The 15,892-nt window shown below is 44.5% G+C and overlaps 1 protein-coding gene across 2 annotated transcripts in view; it reads right to left on the bottom strand.

Annotated features, from left to right (window-relative positions):
• The window catches only part of Rapgef4 (Rap guanine nucleotide exchange factor 4), a 258,897-nt gene that overhangs the window by 38,850 nt on the left and 204,155 nt on the right, over positions 1–15,892 (bottom strand). For both annotated transcript variants that reach the window (XM_041631492.1, XM_041631493.1), the window contains 3 exons: positions 14,859–14,974; positions 9,378–9,466; positions 6,704–6,782 (listed from right to left, as the gene is read on the bottom strand). In XM_041631492.1, coding sequence (XP_041487426.1) covers positions 6,704–6,782; positions 9,378–9,466; positions 14,859–14,974 — 284 coding nt within the window. The remainder of the gene's footprint in view (positions 1–6,703; positions 6,783–9,377; positions 9,467–14,858; positions 14,975–15,892) is intronic.

Raw genomic sequence — 15,892 nt, 5'->3', positions numbered from 1 at the left:
GTTTATGTGCAACTGCTAACTCCAGGCTTCCAGAAGCATCTACGGTGCTGTCACTATCTTTACACATCTCTCATTTTCTTGCTTAGACTGGTTCTCCTTCGTTGATTTTCAGAATTTCTGCCTTTAGAAGCCCCTGCCTCTTAGGATTCGCCTTTCAAGTTTCAAAGGCAGGGTCTGCACTGACTAGGGTTCACACTTTCTGTTAACACTGGGTGAAATTGGGAGCACCTTTGTATACTGCCTAATCTCAGCTCTCCTACCGGAAGAAGCAGGTTGAAGAGGCCACACCCCACAATGCTGATATGAGCTGAGAAAATGTCTTTGAGGAACTTTGCTGCTTATCTTCCAAGACGGTTGTTTCCTTCAAATCAAGGCATCACGTTCATAGCAGCAAATCAACATTTCCTTTCCAGGAAGAAATCCTCAAGCTGCATGACTGCCAAGGGGAAGTGTTCTGAGGGTGATAGACAGACAGACTTTCCCAGAATTAAATAGGGGTTATAATGTATTCAGCTTCCAGGAAATTGAAGTTGGCAATTTTTCCTTTTAGAAATCTAAAGAGGGTCTGGGGAGAGGGCTGAGAACTTAAGAACACATCTGCTGTTCCAGAGAACTCAAGTTCAGTTCCCAGCACCCACACTGGGCAGTTCACAACAGCCTGGAACCCCAGCTCCAGGGGTATCCAATGCCTTTGACCTCCATGGGTACCCACACTCGCTTGCACATACCCATATGCAGACATACAAATGCACATAATTAAAAATAATAAGTCTTAAAAATAAATCTAAAGAATGTCCCCGAAAGCTCACTTCATCTAAAGACTATGAACTTAACTGCTTTATTAATCTTCTGTCTGCGACAGAAACAAGCTTTGATACGCAGTCCCGTTGAGAGGCCCAGCCAATTCATAAAGACAACATTTCCTGATCAGGTACACAGAGCCATGACTGATGGGGACACTGTCTTCTCAGAACGAGACCCTGTTATGTTTGTTTCTATATAGGAACAAGATACATAAAAAGACAGTTTTAGCTAGAACTTAGTAGCACATCTATATTCCATTTTGCCTTTTTAATTCGGGAAACTAAATAAATTACTTTCATATCAAAAGCATAAAATTTGTCCTGATACTCAGCCAAAGAAAATTAGTATGCTAATAGAAAATATTGAACTAAAATTACTGCTGTATTTAAAATTCTATACATTTAAATATAGCCCATTTATCACTTAGGATCCTTTTAGCTTCAGTCAGAATTCATTCTAAATAACAAAGACTGGTATTCACTGACATAAAAAAAAAAACAAAAACTATTGGCAGGGTAAGTTCCAGACTGGTCCAAATGCCGACGATGCCATCACAGCCCCCACCTTTGTGACTGCAGACTCTTCTCAGGTTTATCCTTGAGTTCTTCACTTTCCTTACCATCCCCAGATGGTTAGTCCTAGAAACTGGGCTTAGAGGCTTCCTGTTCTGTCTTACATATTTCCATTGTTTTTGGCCAGAAACCCAAGAAGCCTTTCTCTGAATGTTCACTGGCCCAGTCTACATGGGGGCCTCGAGATTGTCTGCAAGGGCAGCTAACACTAAGCCTGCCAGCCTGGTCTCCAGTGGTGGCTTACGTACAGGTGAGTCAACCAGAACACTGACTGCCAACAGCTACGTCCCTGTGACATGCCCTTCCTGGCAGTCGTGTTTTCCTTGGTCCTCCCGGCCTCAATCACTCTTCTGTGTCAAAGGAGATAAGTAATACATCCTTTCTTTTGGCCTCGTGTTTGAGAAATGGATATTAGAAAAGCAAACAATATGAGAACACTCAATATCGGGCGGTAGTCATCAAATTTCAAATAGAGTTAACTCCTAGCGGTCATCCACTGGGCTGAGGGCTATGGTAGAGTTTAATCTCAAAATCTCAAAGCAGAAAATGAAGACACCAGGAGAGCAAATTGGTTAAAAAAAAAAAAAGAACCCCCAAACACTGTAAACAAAACATTCCATCTCTCCCCTTTCCTTCCCCCATTTTCCCCAAATCTTGGCATGTTTTTTTCATAAAACTCTTAACAGTAGAAAGATGTCAGGTGGAGTTTTCTCTTGCTCTTTCCATGGCAACCGGAAAGCTTCGTGGGAACAGTGTTGTGAAAATGGCAACAACCGTTTATTACCAGAAAGATATTCCATGGCCTGGAAAGATATTCATAAAACCTTGTAGTGAAAAAGTATATGAAATGATAACACGGTCCCATTCTTGTATTTACAACTATATATCAGGCTGGGGAGATGGTCAAGCTGACGAAAGCCTTGTTGTATAAGCGTGAGGATGTCAAGTTGACACCTAGCACCTGCCTAAAGAAGCCAAGTATAGTGATGTGTACTTGTAAGCTCAGAGCTGGAAGGTATGGGCAGGTGGATCCCTAGGGCTCACGGACCAGCCTAGCCTAATGACCTAGCCCGGTGCCCTAGTGAGAGACCCTGACTCAAAAACCAGCATGGATGGGTCCTGAGGAACAGCACCCAAGGCTAACTTCTGGCCTTCACATACATACATGTACATGTATGCCCTTGTATGCGTGAACACACACGCACACACACACACACACACACACAGGAGTGGGAGACAGAATGAGAATTTCCTTAAAAGTATTTATCTACATGTATTAAAAGGATGACTAGAATACACACCAAAATGTTAGTCATAGTTCCATCTGGGAAATGATAAGGTTTTATATACGGGCAGCTTTAATTTTCTTTTTAAACTAAAGGAAAATGGAATTGAATTTTAAATGCAGATTTTTCAAAAGATTTTAAAAGCTGGCGATGAAAAGTATAGAAGTGAACAAATATGATTTTAAGACTCATTATAAAGCACTTGTATTCATCAGGTCAAATCATGTCCAAAGTGTATCTAATGAATAGAGTCTCTCTCATTAGCACATAAAAGGGCTCATATATTAATGTTAAGCTGAGTTCTACCACCTTTTTTTCCATGTTAAAAGCAAAGCTGGAAGAGACACACAATGTGGATTAAGGACAGAAATACGTGTCAGTGGCTCGGGCTTGAATCTTTTCTGTGCTGGTAATTACCTTTCTCAGAGCAAATCATAATTTTTCATTATCCTCGTTTATTGATTTGGAAAAAGAACAGGGAAAAAATACTGAGTACTTCTTTGCAGAGCTGCTGTGAAAAGTCAGGGATGTCAAGCGCTCTGAAAACACTCTGTACTTTACCAAACCCACCAAGTTACAAAATGTGCTTAAGTAATTTCCCATCTCTGTGCCTGTGCTAGGAACGAGGGAGTCAACTGACTTACCTGAGTGCCTATTCAACATCCCTGCTGCTGCTGGGGTGCAGCAAGCATGCACACACACCACATACATACATAATGCATACATGCATATACACATACGTGTTGCTGTTGCTTTGCCTGATCATCAGCCATTTCTCCATTCATTCTCTCTTGTCAGGCTTCCTCTATAAGCCTATACAGAAAGTCTTTCACCTCCCCTTGCCCAGATGCCTACGGATCGCAATGCCAAGTAGATCCTCATTCCCAAGGATGTGGGAAAGAGGCAAAGGCACAGAAGGTTTGGTGTGGATCTGTCCCACCAGTAAGGCCTTATGTTCCTGCTTGCTCAAGTCCCTTCCTAAGGATCATTGGAATATCTCTGTTGCCAAGTTACCCCATTACCTTCGGATGGGTTCCTTTCTTCCTTAAGTTGGTCACAGTTGGTTTGTGTTGCTTGTAACCAGAAAAGTAGCTCACCTACGGGCCCTGTCCACGTCATCTCCTTGAGAGGAAAGGAGGACTGAAAACTGTAATATACATACCCTTAATCATATATGCCCTGGAGAACAGAGCCCCTCCCCTTTTCTTATTCATGCCTTCCTGGGACATCATCTCCAGCCATCACAGAACAGTCCTCATTAGAATCTCCTGCCCTCAAACGTAAGGCCGAAGCTTTTGCAGCCTAATGTGGTAGCCACTAACCTCATGCCGCAATGTAAACTTAAGACAAGGACAGTTAATCAAATCAAATTCAGTTTCGCAATCCCAGTTTAACTTAGTAGCCACTGAACTAACATTAGATTGAACCATGGTGACTAGACTATATCATGGCCCAGAGCCTCACTTTCAATCCTCTCCACTTGCAAGGAAAACTCTTTATTAGTTTGTTGGAATATCCCTGGGTTCTCTAGGGAAATATCCAAATGGGATCCCTTAATGGTCTTCACATTCTAGAAACTATTAGAACCAAAAAGGCCTCTTCTTCCTCTTCCTCGCCCTTTTAAAGAAGAATCTTTTAAAGAACCCCAAGAATGTTTAATACAGGTAGAAGTTCTATAAGACATTTTCTTTGATTTAAACAAGGCCCTTTTGTTTTACCCAGCTGAAGCAAAGATAAACCTGTATAAAATGCAATGTATAGTCAAGAAATGTCCTTTTTTTTTTTGAGACAGGGTTTGTGTAACAGCTCTAGTTACTAGCTATCCTGGAACTCACTCTGTAGACCAAATTGTCCTTGAACTCACAGAGACCCACCTGCCTCTGCCTGCCGAGTGCTGGAATTAAAGGCGTGCATCATCACTCTCTGGCAAGAAATGTTCTTAAACTGCAATTAAAGGTTATAGAATCACTAAAAATTTAAGTAAGCTTTTAAAGAAATCAATTATAAAGAAACCAAATGATAAATTCCAGAGGAGAGTTGGGGATACTACTCCATGTTTTGAGGGGGGCTCTAAGGTCCACATTTGCAAAGGAATGTAAAGGCTAACTCAACAGAATCTTGTACAGATAAGGTGATGGTATATAGTCCAAAGCTCTTAGAAGAGTGTCTGAAACTCGGAGCTGATCCAAACTAGAATGGTGAAGAGAATTTAAGTCTTCATAGAGCCCGGTGGGAAGGAGGAAGTCAGGAGGTGCCAGGTAGTGTTAGTTACAGCCCTTTCCATAGCCTAACTTTCCCTAGTCTGCTGAGAAAGGTCCCCTATGACTGTGTTGTTTACTTTCTTTCTTCTTCTCCTTGCCAGCACCATCACCCCCACCCCTCTCTGCCTGGGCATGGCATGAGCCTTCCCTCTGGAACTGCTCTTTTCAAAACAAGCCTGCATCATGAACGCTCTGAGTCCCTCTTAAAGGGAGAAGCTAAGAAATGAAGAGACAGGCACAAGCTTCGTGTGGAAGCTTTAAGTTAGAAAGCCAGGGCTTGGCCCACCTGAACTCTCACATTCTTTTGGTTTCTCTTGCTTTAGGCTTACTGGCATGCTAACCACTGAGAAAAAAATAAGGCGTGCTCAGTAGCGGTTTTTATTTTCCTTCCAGCAAATCTCAAAGGTCTCATAATGATCATCACGTATAGAGAGGAGAGAGCATGAAGAGACCCTGAATATGTTAATTTTACTTTACAAAACTGAAGATGAGCCCGAAAGAATACATAATATAGGTAAGACTCATTAAGCTGTCATTACTTGGAAATATAGTTTCCAGGCAAATAAACACCCAAATCTCACTCTCGCAGCTCCCTCCGAGTAATGCATTCAACTCAAATCTCCCATCCCCACATTCTGTTGACTTCAGAGAATTACGGGTGAGCAAGGAAATGAGAATGAGGTAGGACAATTAGAATTCTGAGAAAGGAAAACATGGCATCATTGATTGGCTTGCTCAAAAAAGAAATAAAGTGACAATCTCTTTGAGTATATTTAATTGCTCAAGAAGGGCAAAGTGTTTGGGGGTCAAAGCTTTTTTGTGACTTTAGAAATAACGCAGAATTGGAAAATAAACTTTCACGTCTCTTCCAAAATAGAGGGAAACTCCACCCACAAAATTCACTTCTTTTCTTCGGTTTAGCGTTTTGGATGCCTACGATGCCAAGCTCACCAACTGGTTGGCTCACACCATTTTTGAAAAGTTGCCATAAGCTAAATGGAGTCTTTGATCTATCTAGCGGATTGCCCTTAGTCCTATGTCTTTGTTTTAAGACAATGTTATGTAATGGGGGTGGGGAATCAATCTCAGAAGAAATGTCAGCCTTGCCTTCCTGAGTGCACGGTTTATGTTGGGTTCATCTTTTCTGACATCCGGTTGAAGACTGAATGACATTTAAGGTTTTAAGCAGTAGTGAGATCTTTAAGGGACAATTAGTCATGGAGGTGCTGTCCTCTGGATGGATTAATGTCTCTCTCTGAGGGCAGGGCTAACACCTCAGGGAGCGGAGTGATGTCTCACTCTCTGGGACTGAGGAGTCACTGAGAGGACTAGCTGTTCTGAGTGAGGAAGCCACACTTTGTGTTTTGTCTCTCTTGCACATGCCTGCCCACAATTCTGCTTTTGTCATTTAATGCCACAGGGCAAAGTCTTGACAGATGCAGCTCTCTGGTCCCCACAACTTCCATCTTCCAGAACTGTGAGCTATACCAACTTTGTTCTTTATAAACAGCCCGGTGTTGGGAATTTTGTTAGTGCAATGGAGAAGCGGATCGAGACACTGAGGTAAACTGGCTGGTACTTCATACACCTAGTAAAACCATAGACAACAACAGGCAGATGCCCTTCTAACCCGGGAAAATGCTGGCATCTTAGAGTCTAATATGAGTAAAAAGTAGAGCACCACCTAAGCCACGACTTACCTTCGGCAGATGGAACGAGGCAACGGCTGGGTACGTGTGGGGGTTTCTGAGAGTAGACACTCACCACAGCAAAAGGATATTGGGCCACCAGGGCAGGGCAAAGCTGGGTATTTGGCATAAAAACACAGTGCATCATAACAAAGTCGTTTAAAACCGAGTCTGGAAAGGTGAAAAGAGAGGAGATTACGTTCTTGTGGTCATCTCTAGGCAGCAAGGGGATACACCTGTTCTTAAGGGTTACTCAGGTATGCGTGTCTGTGTGGGAATGCCTTATTCTGAAATTAATGATACAAACAAAGCTTGAGATCAAAATTCAATTTCTTAGGACAGCGAAAAAATATCTACAAAAAAAGTTAGCCTTGTGTGAGCAGCTTTAGTCGCTTTAGCCACAATTAATTTTTTTTTTTTCTGTGCTGGGACCTTACAAACACTAAGCAACTCTACCATGAGCTATCACACCAATCTACATGCCTAAATATCTATATCTATATATGTTATTTGCATGTTGAACATATTTGTATGTTATTATACTGGACAGGAGCTAGAGACTGCATTAACAAACAGCCATTTGTCTATTTTATACCCACTTTGTTGCAATATCTCTCTTCTTTTATCTTTGTTTTTACTTCCCTCCAGAAGGAGCAGGACAGGTGAGAGGAGGCTAGAACCTTGGGGAAATGGAGAGAGTAAAAGCACAGAACTGGGGGGCCAAGGGGCTCAGCCAAAACAGACATGATAAGGCCTGTGAGCTGTGCCAGAAATGGCAAAAGCCAGCCCATGGATGAGAGCAGCGGACTGCTCTGTGCCGGGTAAGAAGGGACTGAGTTCTATTTACCGCAGAGCCGGCACGCGTGGTGCTTCTTTAGTGCAAGGATGACATTTTGCAGGCATTCTCGAAGGGAACGAGTGTTGCAGACAAACCTAAAAGCCCCGGAAGGAACTTTACCGAAACTCAGAACCCAAGGTGCTTTTTTTAATTAAAAGGAAAAAAAAAGGAAATGGAATGGGTGGGGGCGGTGGACTTTACCCATCAAGACTTGTGGAACTTTCTGAGTAGGAAATGGGGGAAATGTGAAATTTTAAGTTAGATTTCCAATCCAATGTCTTTAGCGATAGTATACCGCAGAGCCCGAATCTATGGCTAAGATTTAATCACTGTATGCGTAATCAGTGTAGTATGTTGTAAAGTCAAGCTGCCATTCCCTGGTGTCACTGAGCATTCTACGCTGGCTCCTTACGCTCAGCCTGCGAGGGGGCCTGAGAGAAGCTGTCTTGACCTTAGTTACAGAAGGACACTTCTGCTCTGGCTTTGGGGAATGCTTGCCTTTCGTGACACCCAGAAGGTCTGTGCTCCACAGTCGTTTAAATTCTCTTTATTTGCTTATTTGTTCTTGTGGTGCCCGGGATCAAACCCACACCCCTGAACACACTTGGCAAAGGCTCTAGCAATGAGCTATATTCCCAGCCCTGCAGGACTTTCTGATTCGCCAAGGCAGAGATTGGCCACTGGTTCCTGAAGGCTGAGGAGCTGGTCACATCATGACCAATCTCCCAGCACTCCCCTTCTCCCCCTCACTTTATTTTGTTTGTGATAGGGTCTCTCTACATAGCCCAGGTTGTCCTGGAACTCACTAGGGAGAATCAGGCTGGCTTAGAACTCACAGAGACCTACCTGCCTCTGCCCCACAAGTGCTGGAATTAAAGGCATACGCCACCACAGCCGGTCTCACGTTTCAATGTGGTCTTTCTCTCTATTCATGGACAACAACTCTTGAAAATTTATTTCAAATAGCCATACCCTAGAAAAGACTGTCCCAGTGATTTGCTGACTGATGCTGGTCACAGAAGTCAAAGGCTCGGACGCTCACAGATCTTAAGTAGGAAGGCACACTGACGGTCTGGTACCTCAGGAGGATGTACTGCCACAGCCAGCCGTGTTCATGTCCTTAGTGCATCCAGGCTCCATGTACTCCCTACACTGTGGATCCACAAGTTCCTTCCCACTCTATCCACAATTCATGGACCTGACCTGGAATTATTTTTCGTGTCTGCAGCAGTAATGGGGATTACTTATAAAAAACATCAGGGAAACTGCAGTGAATGAAGTATTATATTAAACGGGACACTGGCCATGGAGACAGATACGCACAGAGGAAGACCATGTGAGGACTCACTGGCCAGTGTGACACTGGGGTGGTACATCCACATGTAGAGAAATACCAAAGATTGCCAAGGGACACCAAAAGCTACTGAGAGGCATGGAACAGACTCATCAGAGCCCTCCAAGCCCCCATAACGAAATCAGCCTACTACCACCGCCATCTTGAATCCAGAACTGCAGGGCAATCGGAGGCCATTTTCCCGAGCATTAGAGCAACCAGCAGTAAACCAACACAGCTGGCACTTAGTTACACTCTGGAATAAGACCACCACAGAGAGAACGGGTTATCCTTGGGGTGGGCAGCTTCAAATGTTCTATGACAAACTAACGGACACTTTCAGGGTGTGGGTGGAACTGAATGGCATTTTAACAGATGTCTACAAAAGTCTACGCCTAATGAGCTTGAACAAAACCGCATCACAGCTAGGGATAGGTGAGCTCGGCACCACCCAGGGATGCTCTTAGAGAAGGAATGCACCTGACACCCCTCTAAGAGTGCCTCGGCAGCACACACTGACAGAGAATTGGGGTTTTCTTCCTCACAATTCCACACGTGGACTTACTGGACATACAAAACTCTCGTGGGCGCGTACCTGTTGCTTCATTCAAAGACGGCTCGAGGCGTATTGTTTCTAAAAAATGCTCTAAAATTTTTTCAGGCGTTCCTGACATCACAGTGTACCTGGACAAGAAATCAAAGGGCATTAATTTTACACCAGTGAGCATTCACGGCGAGAAACAAATTACTGACGTATAGTTTTGAAAACTGAGATACCATATGACTACTCATGACTAATATGTTCTCCGTGGTGAGGGAGATCGTGTGCACTGCCCAAGAACACAAGAAGGCAGGGGAAAGACAGTCAACAGAAGCGATTACACAAAATGTTCTTTCTCCCCCCACATGGAACTAGAGGACCATCTCAGAGAGCAGCCCCCACAGCTGGAGCTGAGGAACGCCAGCCTTATTCCAAGGGAGAATGAAAAGTAGTCTATAACCCCTGGAGCAGGACAGGGCTGGGCAGGGAGGGGAGCTGCTGGGGAAAAATGATGGTGGACTGGGTTATCCAGACATGGGTCACTCCTAGAAGATGTCAGTGTCACACTGGATTTCCTTATCGGTTTCTAGAATGTTCCGTCTTTACCAGCTGCACGCTGCTGTGTGCCTTGGAACTCAGCTAATAGTAAACAAAGCAAAACAAAGTCCCCAAGTGCCAGTGAGCAAACAAACCCAGAGAGCGTCAGGCATGGGAAATGAATCAGAAATAGGAAACTACATGTAACTTATTCAATGTCAAATTTGAATTACTTTAGGGGGCTGCATTAGTCATTACTTCAGGGGATCTATTTGGGGCACTCTCCAATCAATGAGAGAAGGTTTACTTTGAAAATTGGATGGGGGTTAAAGTCAGAGTGGAGACAGGGGCGACCAGCAAGTGATAGCTGTAGGGGGGCAGAGGACATGAAGATGATGCAGGTGTCAGTCAGAACTCAGACCTGGCCATCCTGCTTGGCTCAGTGACAGAAAAGGAATATCACAATGCAAAGAACATTCTCTTGTGTTTGGAAAGCAGAGACAGAATGGAGCTCAGGGGAACCCTGCTTCCTTTGCTTCTTTACCAATACGCTTTTCCTGCCCATTTGAGACTGGGGAGAAGGTGTGGGGAGAAGACAAGAGCATCTGCAACATCACTAGGGTCTTACCTCCTGCCCAAGGGATGGAAGAGACACGAGAGAATGTGACCCTGTGCATACGAAACAGAGCGAGTAAAACAGCCCCGGAAACAGAACTCAGGGCCTCGTGTGTACCAGGCAAGCGCTCTGCTACTGAGCCACATCTCAGACATATGAATATGATTCACAGACGAGCTGCCAGGGGAGGACGACATGACCATGTTAGCCAGGAAATGGAGGGGCAGTGGCAGTGGACAGGGCAGCTACACCTGCCTGGTGTTTACTATGCCCCGACAACTAGGTGGGGTCTGGAATAGGTACCCCTGTTTATTCACGCTAGTTAATACTACCTCTGCTCTGCCGGTGGGGAAACTGGCAAGCCTTAGAGAATGTGATTGTGTGTGACTGTTTGCTCGTTTCTATCCAGCAAGACGCTCTGGTGGAGAGAGGCCTGGCCACCAGGAGCTCACTCCAAGCAGGAAATTCCCCACATCACAAAGAGTCTTGCTCTTTGATGGGACTTCCCTGTTCTGTTTGGAAAGCAATTTGTATTTAAAGAAGAGGTCAACACATTCTTTAACTGAACACCGAGTGGGTCCAGTCACGTCACTTGTTGTTTGGGGAGCCAGATCCACTGGTAATGCGTCCTTTGTCAGAACTTTAATTCTGAAGCAGTTTGTGTTTACATAACGGTTCTCCTTGTTTGGACTTCCCTTAGGCAGCGTGCTCTGCCTGCTCACACAGACTAAAGACCCGCTGGCAAACCACACAGGCTGTCACCTCAATAGAGAACAAGTGTCTTCTTTAGGCTCTGCCTGCCTGGCCAGTCACACCCCACTGGATCTTTCTTTGGTAACTGACTCCCTCTAGTGGTACAGCTCTGTGGTTTCTTTACCTAGCCTCTAGCTCCACAGAACTCAGGAGTTTGGACGGGGACTGAAGAGAAAAAGAAGGCGTGGAACTTCTAGATGGCCCCAGTTTGACCTAAAACACCAGATTCTGGCTTTACGTCCCACCACAAAGAGGCAGGTGCCCGCTGCTCAAGTCCTTGTTATGTGGGGTCGTTAGTGCTTGAGACCATAGAATGCAGCTCTTGTCAGGTTCTGGTAAGGAAAGCTGCCTCCTTTCAGTCAAAAGCACACCCCAGTCGGCTACCTTAGATCAGCCAGCATGGTGTCCTAAACTTGTGAGAGGAAAATCTTTTCCTGATCCCAAGTCTGCATTTAGAACAAACAAAGCAAGGTGCTGGGGGAGGAGGAACAAGAAAGTGGATCTTCCTGTGACCAAGCTGAGAGCATCGCAAGGGAAACCAGTCTAAAGAAAAAGGCAAGTCCCGGAAAAGGACAGTCATCTCAAGGGCTTGTCTTACTACAGTCTCACAACCCAGCACCCAAGCCATGCCACCAAAGGGCATGTCACAGTGAATCTGTCATCACTGCCACTAACTTGATATCCACATTGATGCCACTCTCAATATCTAGTGGTTTGGGCGGAGTCAGGCAGTTTTGGAAGCTTAACGGGTAGACATCAGCTAAGCTGTATTTCTCAGGGGGAAGAAGGTAAATCAGAAAAATAACATCATTGCTACCAAGAAGGCGATGTTCTCCGAGTTCAAAACTGTATGTCTCTGCAGACATGGTTGTTGGCATGTTATCGAAGTCATAAATTTTACTTACAGGGACTGTCCTTTTAGCTCTGGTCGGTCTTGGAACGTGACCCCTTGAGAGACTAGCTTTCCATTCTTTGGGGAGCTGACTGTGTGGTGTATTGTTTGGTACTCAGTGAGTGACGTTTCATAAATGGCTTGCTACAAAAATGCAGGGTGCATTATTTTTGAATTATATAAGAAATTTGGGGGCTGGAGAGATGGCTCAGAGGTTAAGAGCATTGCCTGCTCTTCCAACGGTCCTGAGTTCAATTCCCAGCAACCACATGGTGGCTCACAACCATCTGTAATGAGGTCTGGTGCCCTCTTCTGGCCTGCAGGCAACACACAGACAGAACATCGTATACATAATAAATAAATATTTAAAATAAATAAATAAATATTTAAAAAAAAAAAAAAAAAGAAATTTGGACTGGATGACAGGACGCAAATGAAAAATTGATATGATACTAAAATAAATGTAAGACACATGGTGTCTTCTTTGATATAACCTTTAGTTCAGCTTTTCATTCCACTGAAATTATAAATTGGAAGGCCCCCTCAATAGAAGACTTATAATAAACACAGGCTTTTGATTCCTCCTTTGTATAGGCAAGAGGTAAACAGAGGCCTCAAGGGCACTTTTTGATCAAATGTTTGAAAGTTAAAGAGAATTTTCCAGATAGCACAATTTCCCTGAGACATGAAACAGTATTAAAGAAGTAGGCATCTGCAAATCATCTAGCTGTAAATAAAAATCTTGGAAGTAGCATAAACCCTCACACACACACACAGAAATTGTTGTTGTCATCTTCCTCAGTAGGCTACAAAGATAACTATCAAAAGTGGATAATAACAGAGATAAAAGAGCTGGGACCATAGCACAGTGGGAGAGTTCTTATCTAGCACTTATGAGACCCTGGTTCTACACCGGCACAAAAAGAACAGATAGAAGCAAAGATAATTAATAAGCAATAGAGAAATCTGGAAGGGATGTTTAGAGATTGGTAAGCGAGAGAACAGATTCTGACGCAGTTCTTTCTAAGGGCACCCCCTTTAAATTTGCAGCATTTACCACAGAGTGCTGAAGATTCACCATTTACCTAGTTACCACTCTCTCTGTTGCACTTGGTACTGCATGCACACTGATATCAAAACATGCAGCTGTCCCGGTCCCTCGTACGGAAGAGCATGCATGCACCTTCCCACTTACTTTGATTTGCTCTAGGTTGCTGATAGCACCATATATTCACTGAAGAGATAATGTGATATAAAGAGCTGCCATTCTGGATTGTTTCTAAAGAACAACTGTAGGGGGAAACACGCGGGCATGTTCAGATGACTCTCTGAGTATTTGGGGACCAGTGGAGCCAAGGACCCTACCACTCTGTTTTGCTACTGTAAGCTAGAAAGTGAGAGGAGCAGAAAGCTGGTCAGGCTGCACTTCCCTTTAAGGCAGAGTTCTTGGCCTCCTGTGGGTCCCTTTGGGGTCGAACGACCATTTTACAGTGGTCACATATCAGACGCCCTACAGCTCAGATACTTACATCTTGATTCATAAAAGTAACAAAATCACAGTTACAAAATAGCAGTGAAGACAGCTTTATGGCTGGGGGGGGGGGGGGCGGGTCGCCGCGACATGAGGGCCTGTATTCAAGGGTCGCAGCGTTAGGAAGGCCGAGGACCACTGCTATAAGGAGTCATATGCGTTCTGAGTCCTCGAGCAAACCACTTGCCAACGAGAGCTGAAATGCCTCCGTCCCTTTCAAAGGGGGTTGTTGTGAGGATTCGACAAAATTTGCAAAACATATTGTGCTTATTTAATAATACGTTTCTTCCCGCCTTCTCAAGTGTGTTGACTTATCCAGATGAAAACATCTGAGTCATAGGCTTTTAGTCGAAACAATAGAAACTCATCAGTTTTGGTGAGCGCTCTGATAAAGGGAGCCCCACTTTCCTTGGCAACAAAGGAAAACGCTCTTTCAACATATTATTTGGTGATGTTTCTTGAGCAAATAAACATTCATTTGCTTTTCTTACATACAGATTGAAAATTAATCCCCACTTAAAAACCCAGAAGCCCTGATTTCCTACAGGCGCATTTCTAAGTCTCCTGTCTCGGCGCTCCATTGTGGGTACATTTCATGACACAGTCTGAGGTAGGGAGCTACAGCAAGAGCTGACGCTGAATCCAGCTGGTCTGGGAATGACTCGCGCTAAACAAGAAGCCCAAGAAATTGCGAAGTGAAATTCCTACTTGGTGCTGGCGAGAACGAGGACCCGGGAAGCCCGTGAGATAGCACATGGTTTCTATTCAGCCTCAGAGCTTCATCCGTGATACTTAGTCGCTCTGATAACCAGGTGAAAGTGCTTTCTGAGAAACCTCCCTCGGATATTCAGATAGCACAGATTCTCATCCCTGGGTGGGGCCTGCGCCCTGAGCTGCCTGGCAATGCCTCCTTGCATTGTTCTCGTAGGGTCTTCTTTCTGAAGCTATTATGGCTGAACAGTGTGGAGGGAGAGGCTTCGGGGAAGGACAATATTCTCTCTGGCATTGCTCTACACAGCACCAAGCTCAATGCAGTGCCAGAAATGGATACATTATATGCCACAAGATGTGTGATTAGTCAATAGAGAGAAAAAAAAGCCATACACTGCCATCTTCCACAAAAAGGGAGAGCACGCTATTGTAGACATGATACCATGTGAAAGGTTAATCATAGTCTGGCAATTACAGTGTTGGATGCAAACATACTTTTGCTGAGGCTGTGAGTTTCCTTGATTAGAAGCTCTGCTCCCCGCTGGGACCTTCTCCAGCACCAAGACATCTTGGTCATGTTCTTTAAGTCTGACTGTATTCGCCTCAACGTCCTGCAAACACAAATTATACCACATACAGATGCTGCCGTTCATTCAGACAATGACAGAAATTTCCAAAGCTTCAGAAACTCATTTGGCGCTTGTGATGTTAATTGTCGCGTCTACAAATTAAGCCATTTTCAAAGTCAAGGGCTGGAATGGTCAGAGGGAGGACCAGATGAGGTTTGAAGCATATGGTCTGAAAAACTGCTTTTTTACCCTAGTCTCAGAGGAGGGGCCTGGTGTGGTGGTGGGAAATCTCTGGGGAGGGCACGGAGCAGGCTAACTGAGAACCAGAGGCATTTGTTCTTCCTAGAAATATGTGGCAAACAGCACCGAGCTTCAGCAAAGTCCTTTCCTGTGATCCTTAGGAGTGGCTCGTCTATCTACATAAGCAACTGCTTTGTTTTGATTTTGACACATGTGGGATGTGTGTGCATCCATGTTCCTTTGTGTGCACTCCACCTGTGCAGTTGTACACGCAGAAACCAGAGGTCTACACCTCAGCCGCTCTCCACCTATTCTTTGAGACAGAGTTGCTCACCGAACCTGGAACTCTCTGACTCAACTAGACTGGCTGGCCAGCGAGCCCCAGGGGTCCGCCTGTCTATTTCCCAGCTCCAGGGCTACAGATGCACGCTACTGTGGTTGGCTCTCTAGGTGAGTTCTGGGGATCTGAACTCAAGGCCTCTGGCTTGTGCAGCAAGCCCTTTACAGACTGAGCCATCTTCTGAAGCTCAAGCAACAGTTCTTTCAAAATCAAACTGAAATGCGATCCAAGCCCTTCTCAGTTGTTTTGCACGGCTTTATAAATGATGTCAGGGATAAAAACGCTCCAAATATGACTCTCTCAAATAATTTTTTTGGCAGAGTGTAACCTCATGTGTATAAACGCCAGAGTTAGTCAAGTTCACCTAAACATTAATATAC

This window comes from Microtus oregoni, unplaced genomic scaffold (assembly GCF_018167655.1).
Source record: "Microtus oregoni isolate MIOR12 unplaced genomic scaffold, Mior012 000037F_ref0000500, whole genome shotgun sequence".
In the NCBI taxonomy this organism is placed as follows: domain Eukaryota; kingdom Metazoa; phylum Chordata; class Mammalia; order Rodentia; family Cricetidae; genus Microtus; species Microtus oregoni.
This window is presented reverse-complemented; position numbering and strand designations above follow the sequence as displayed.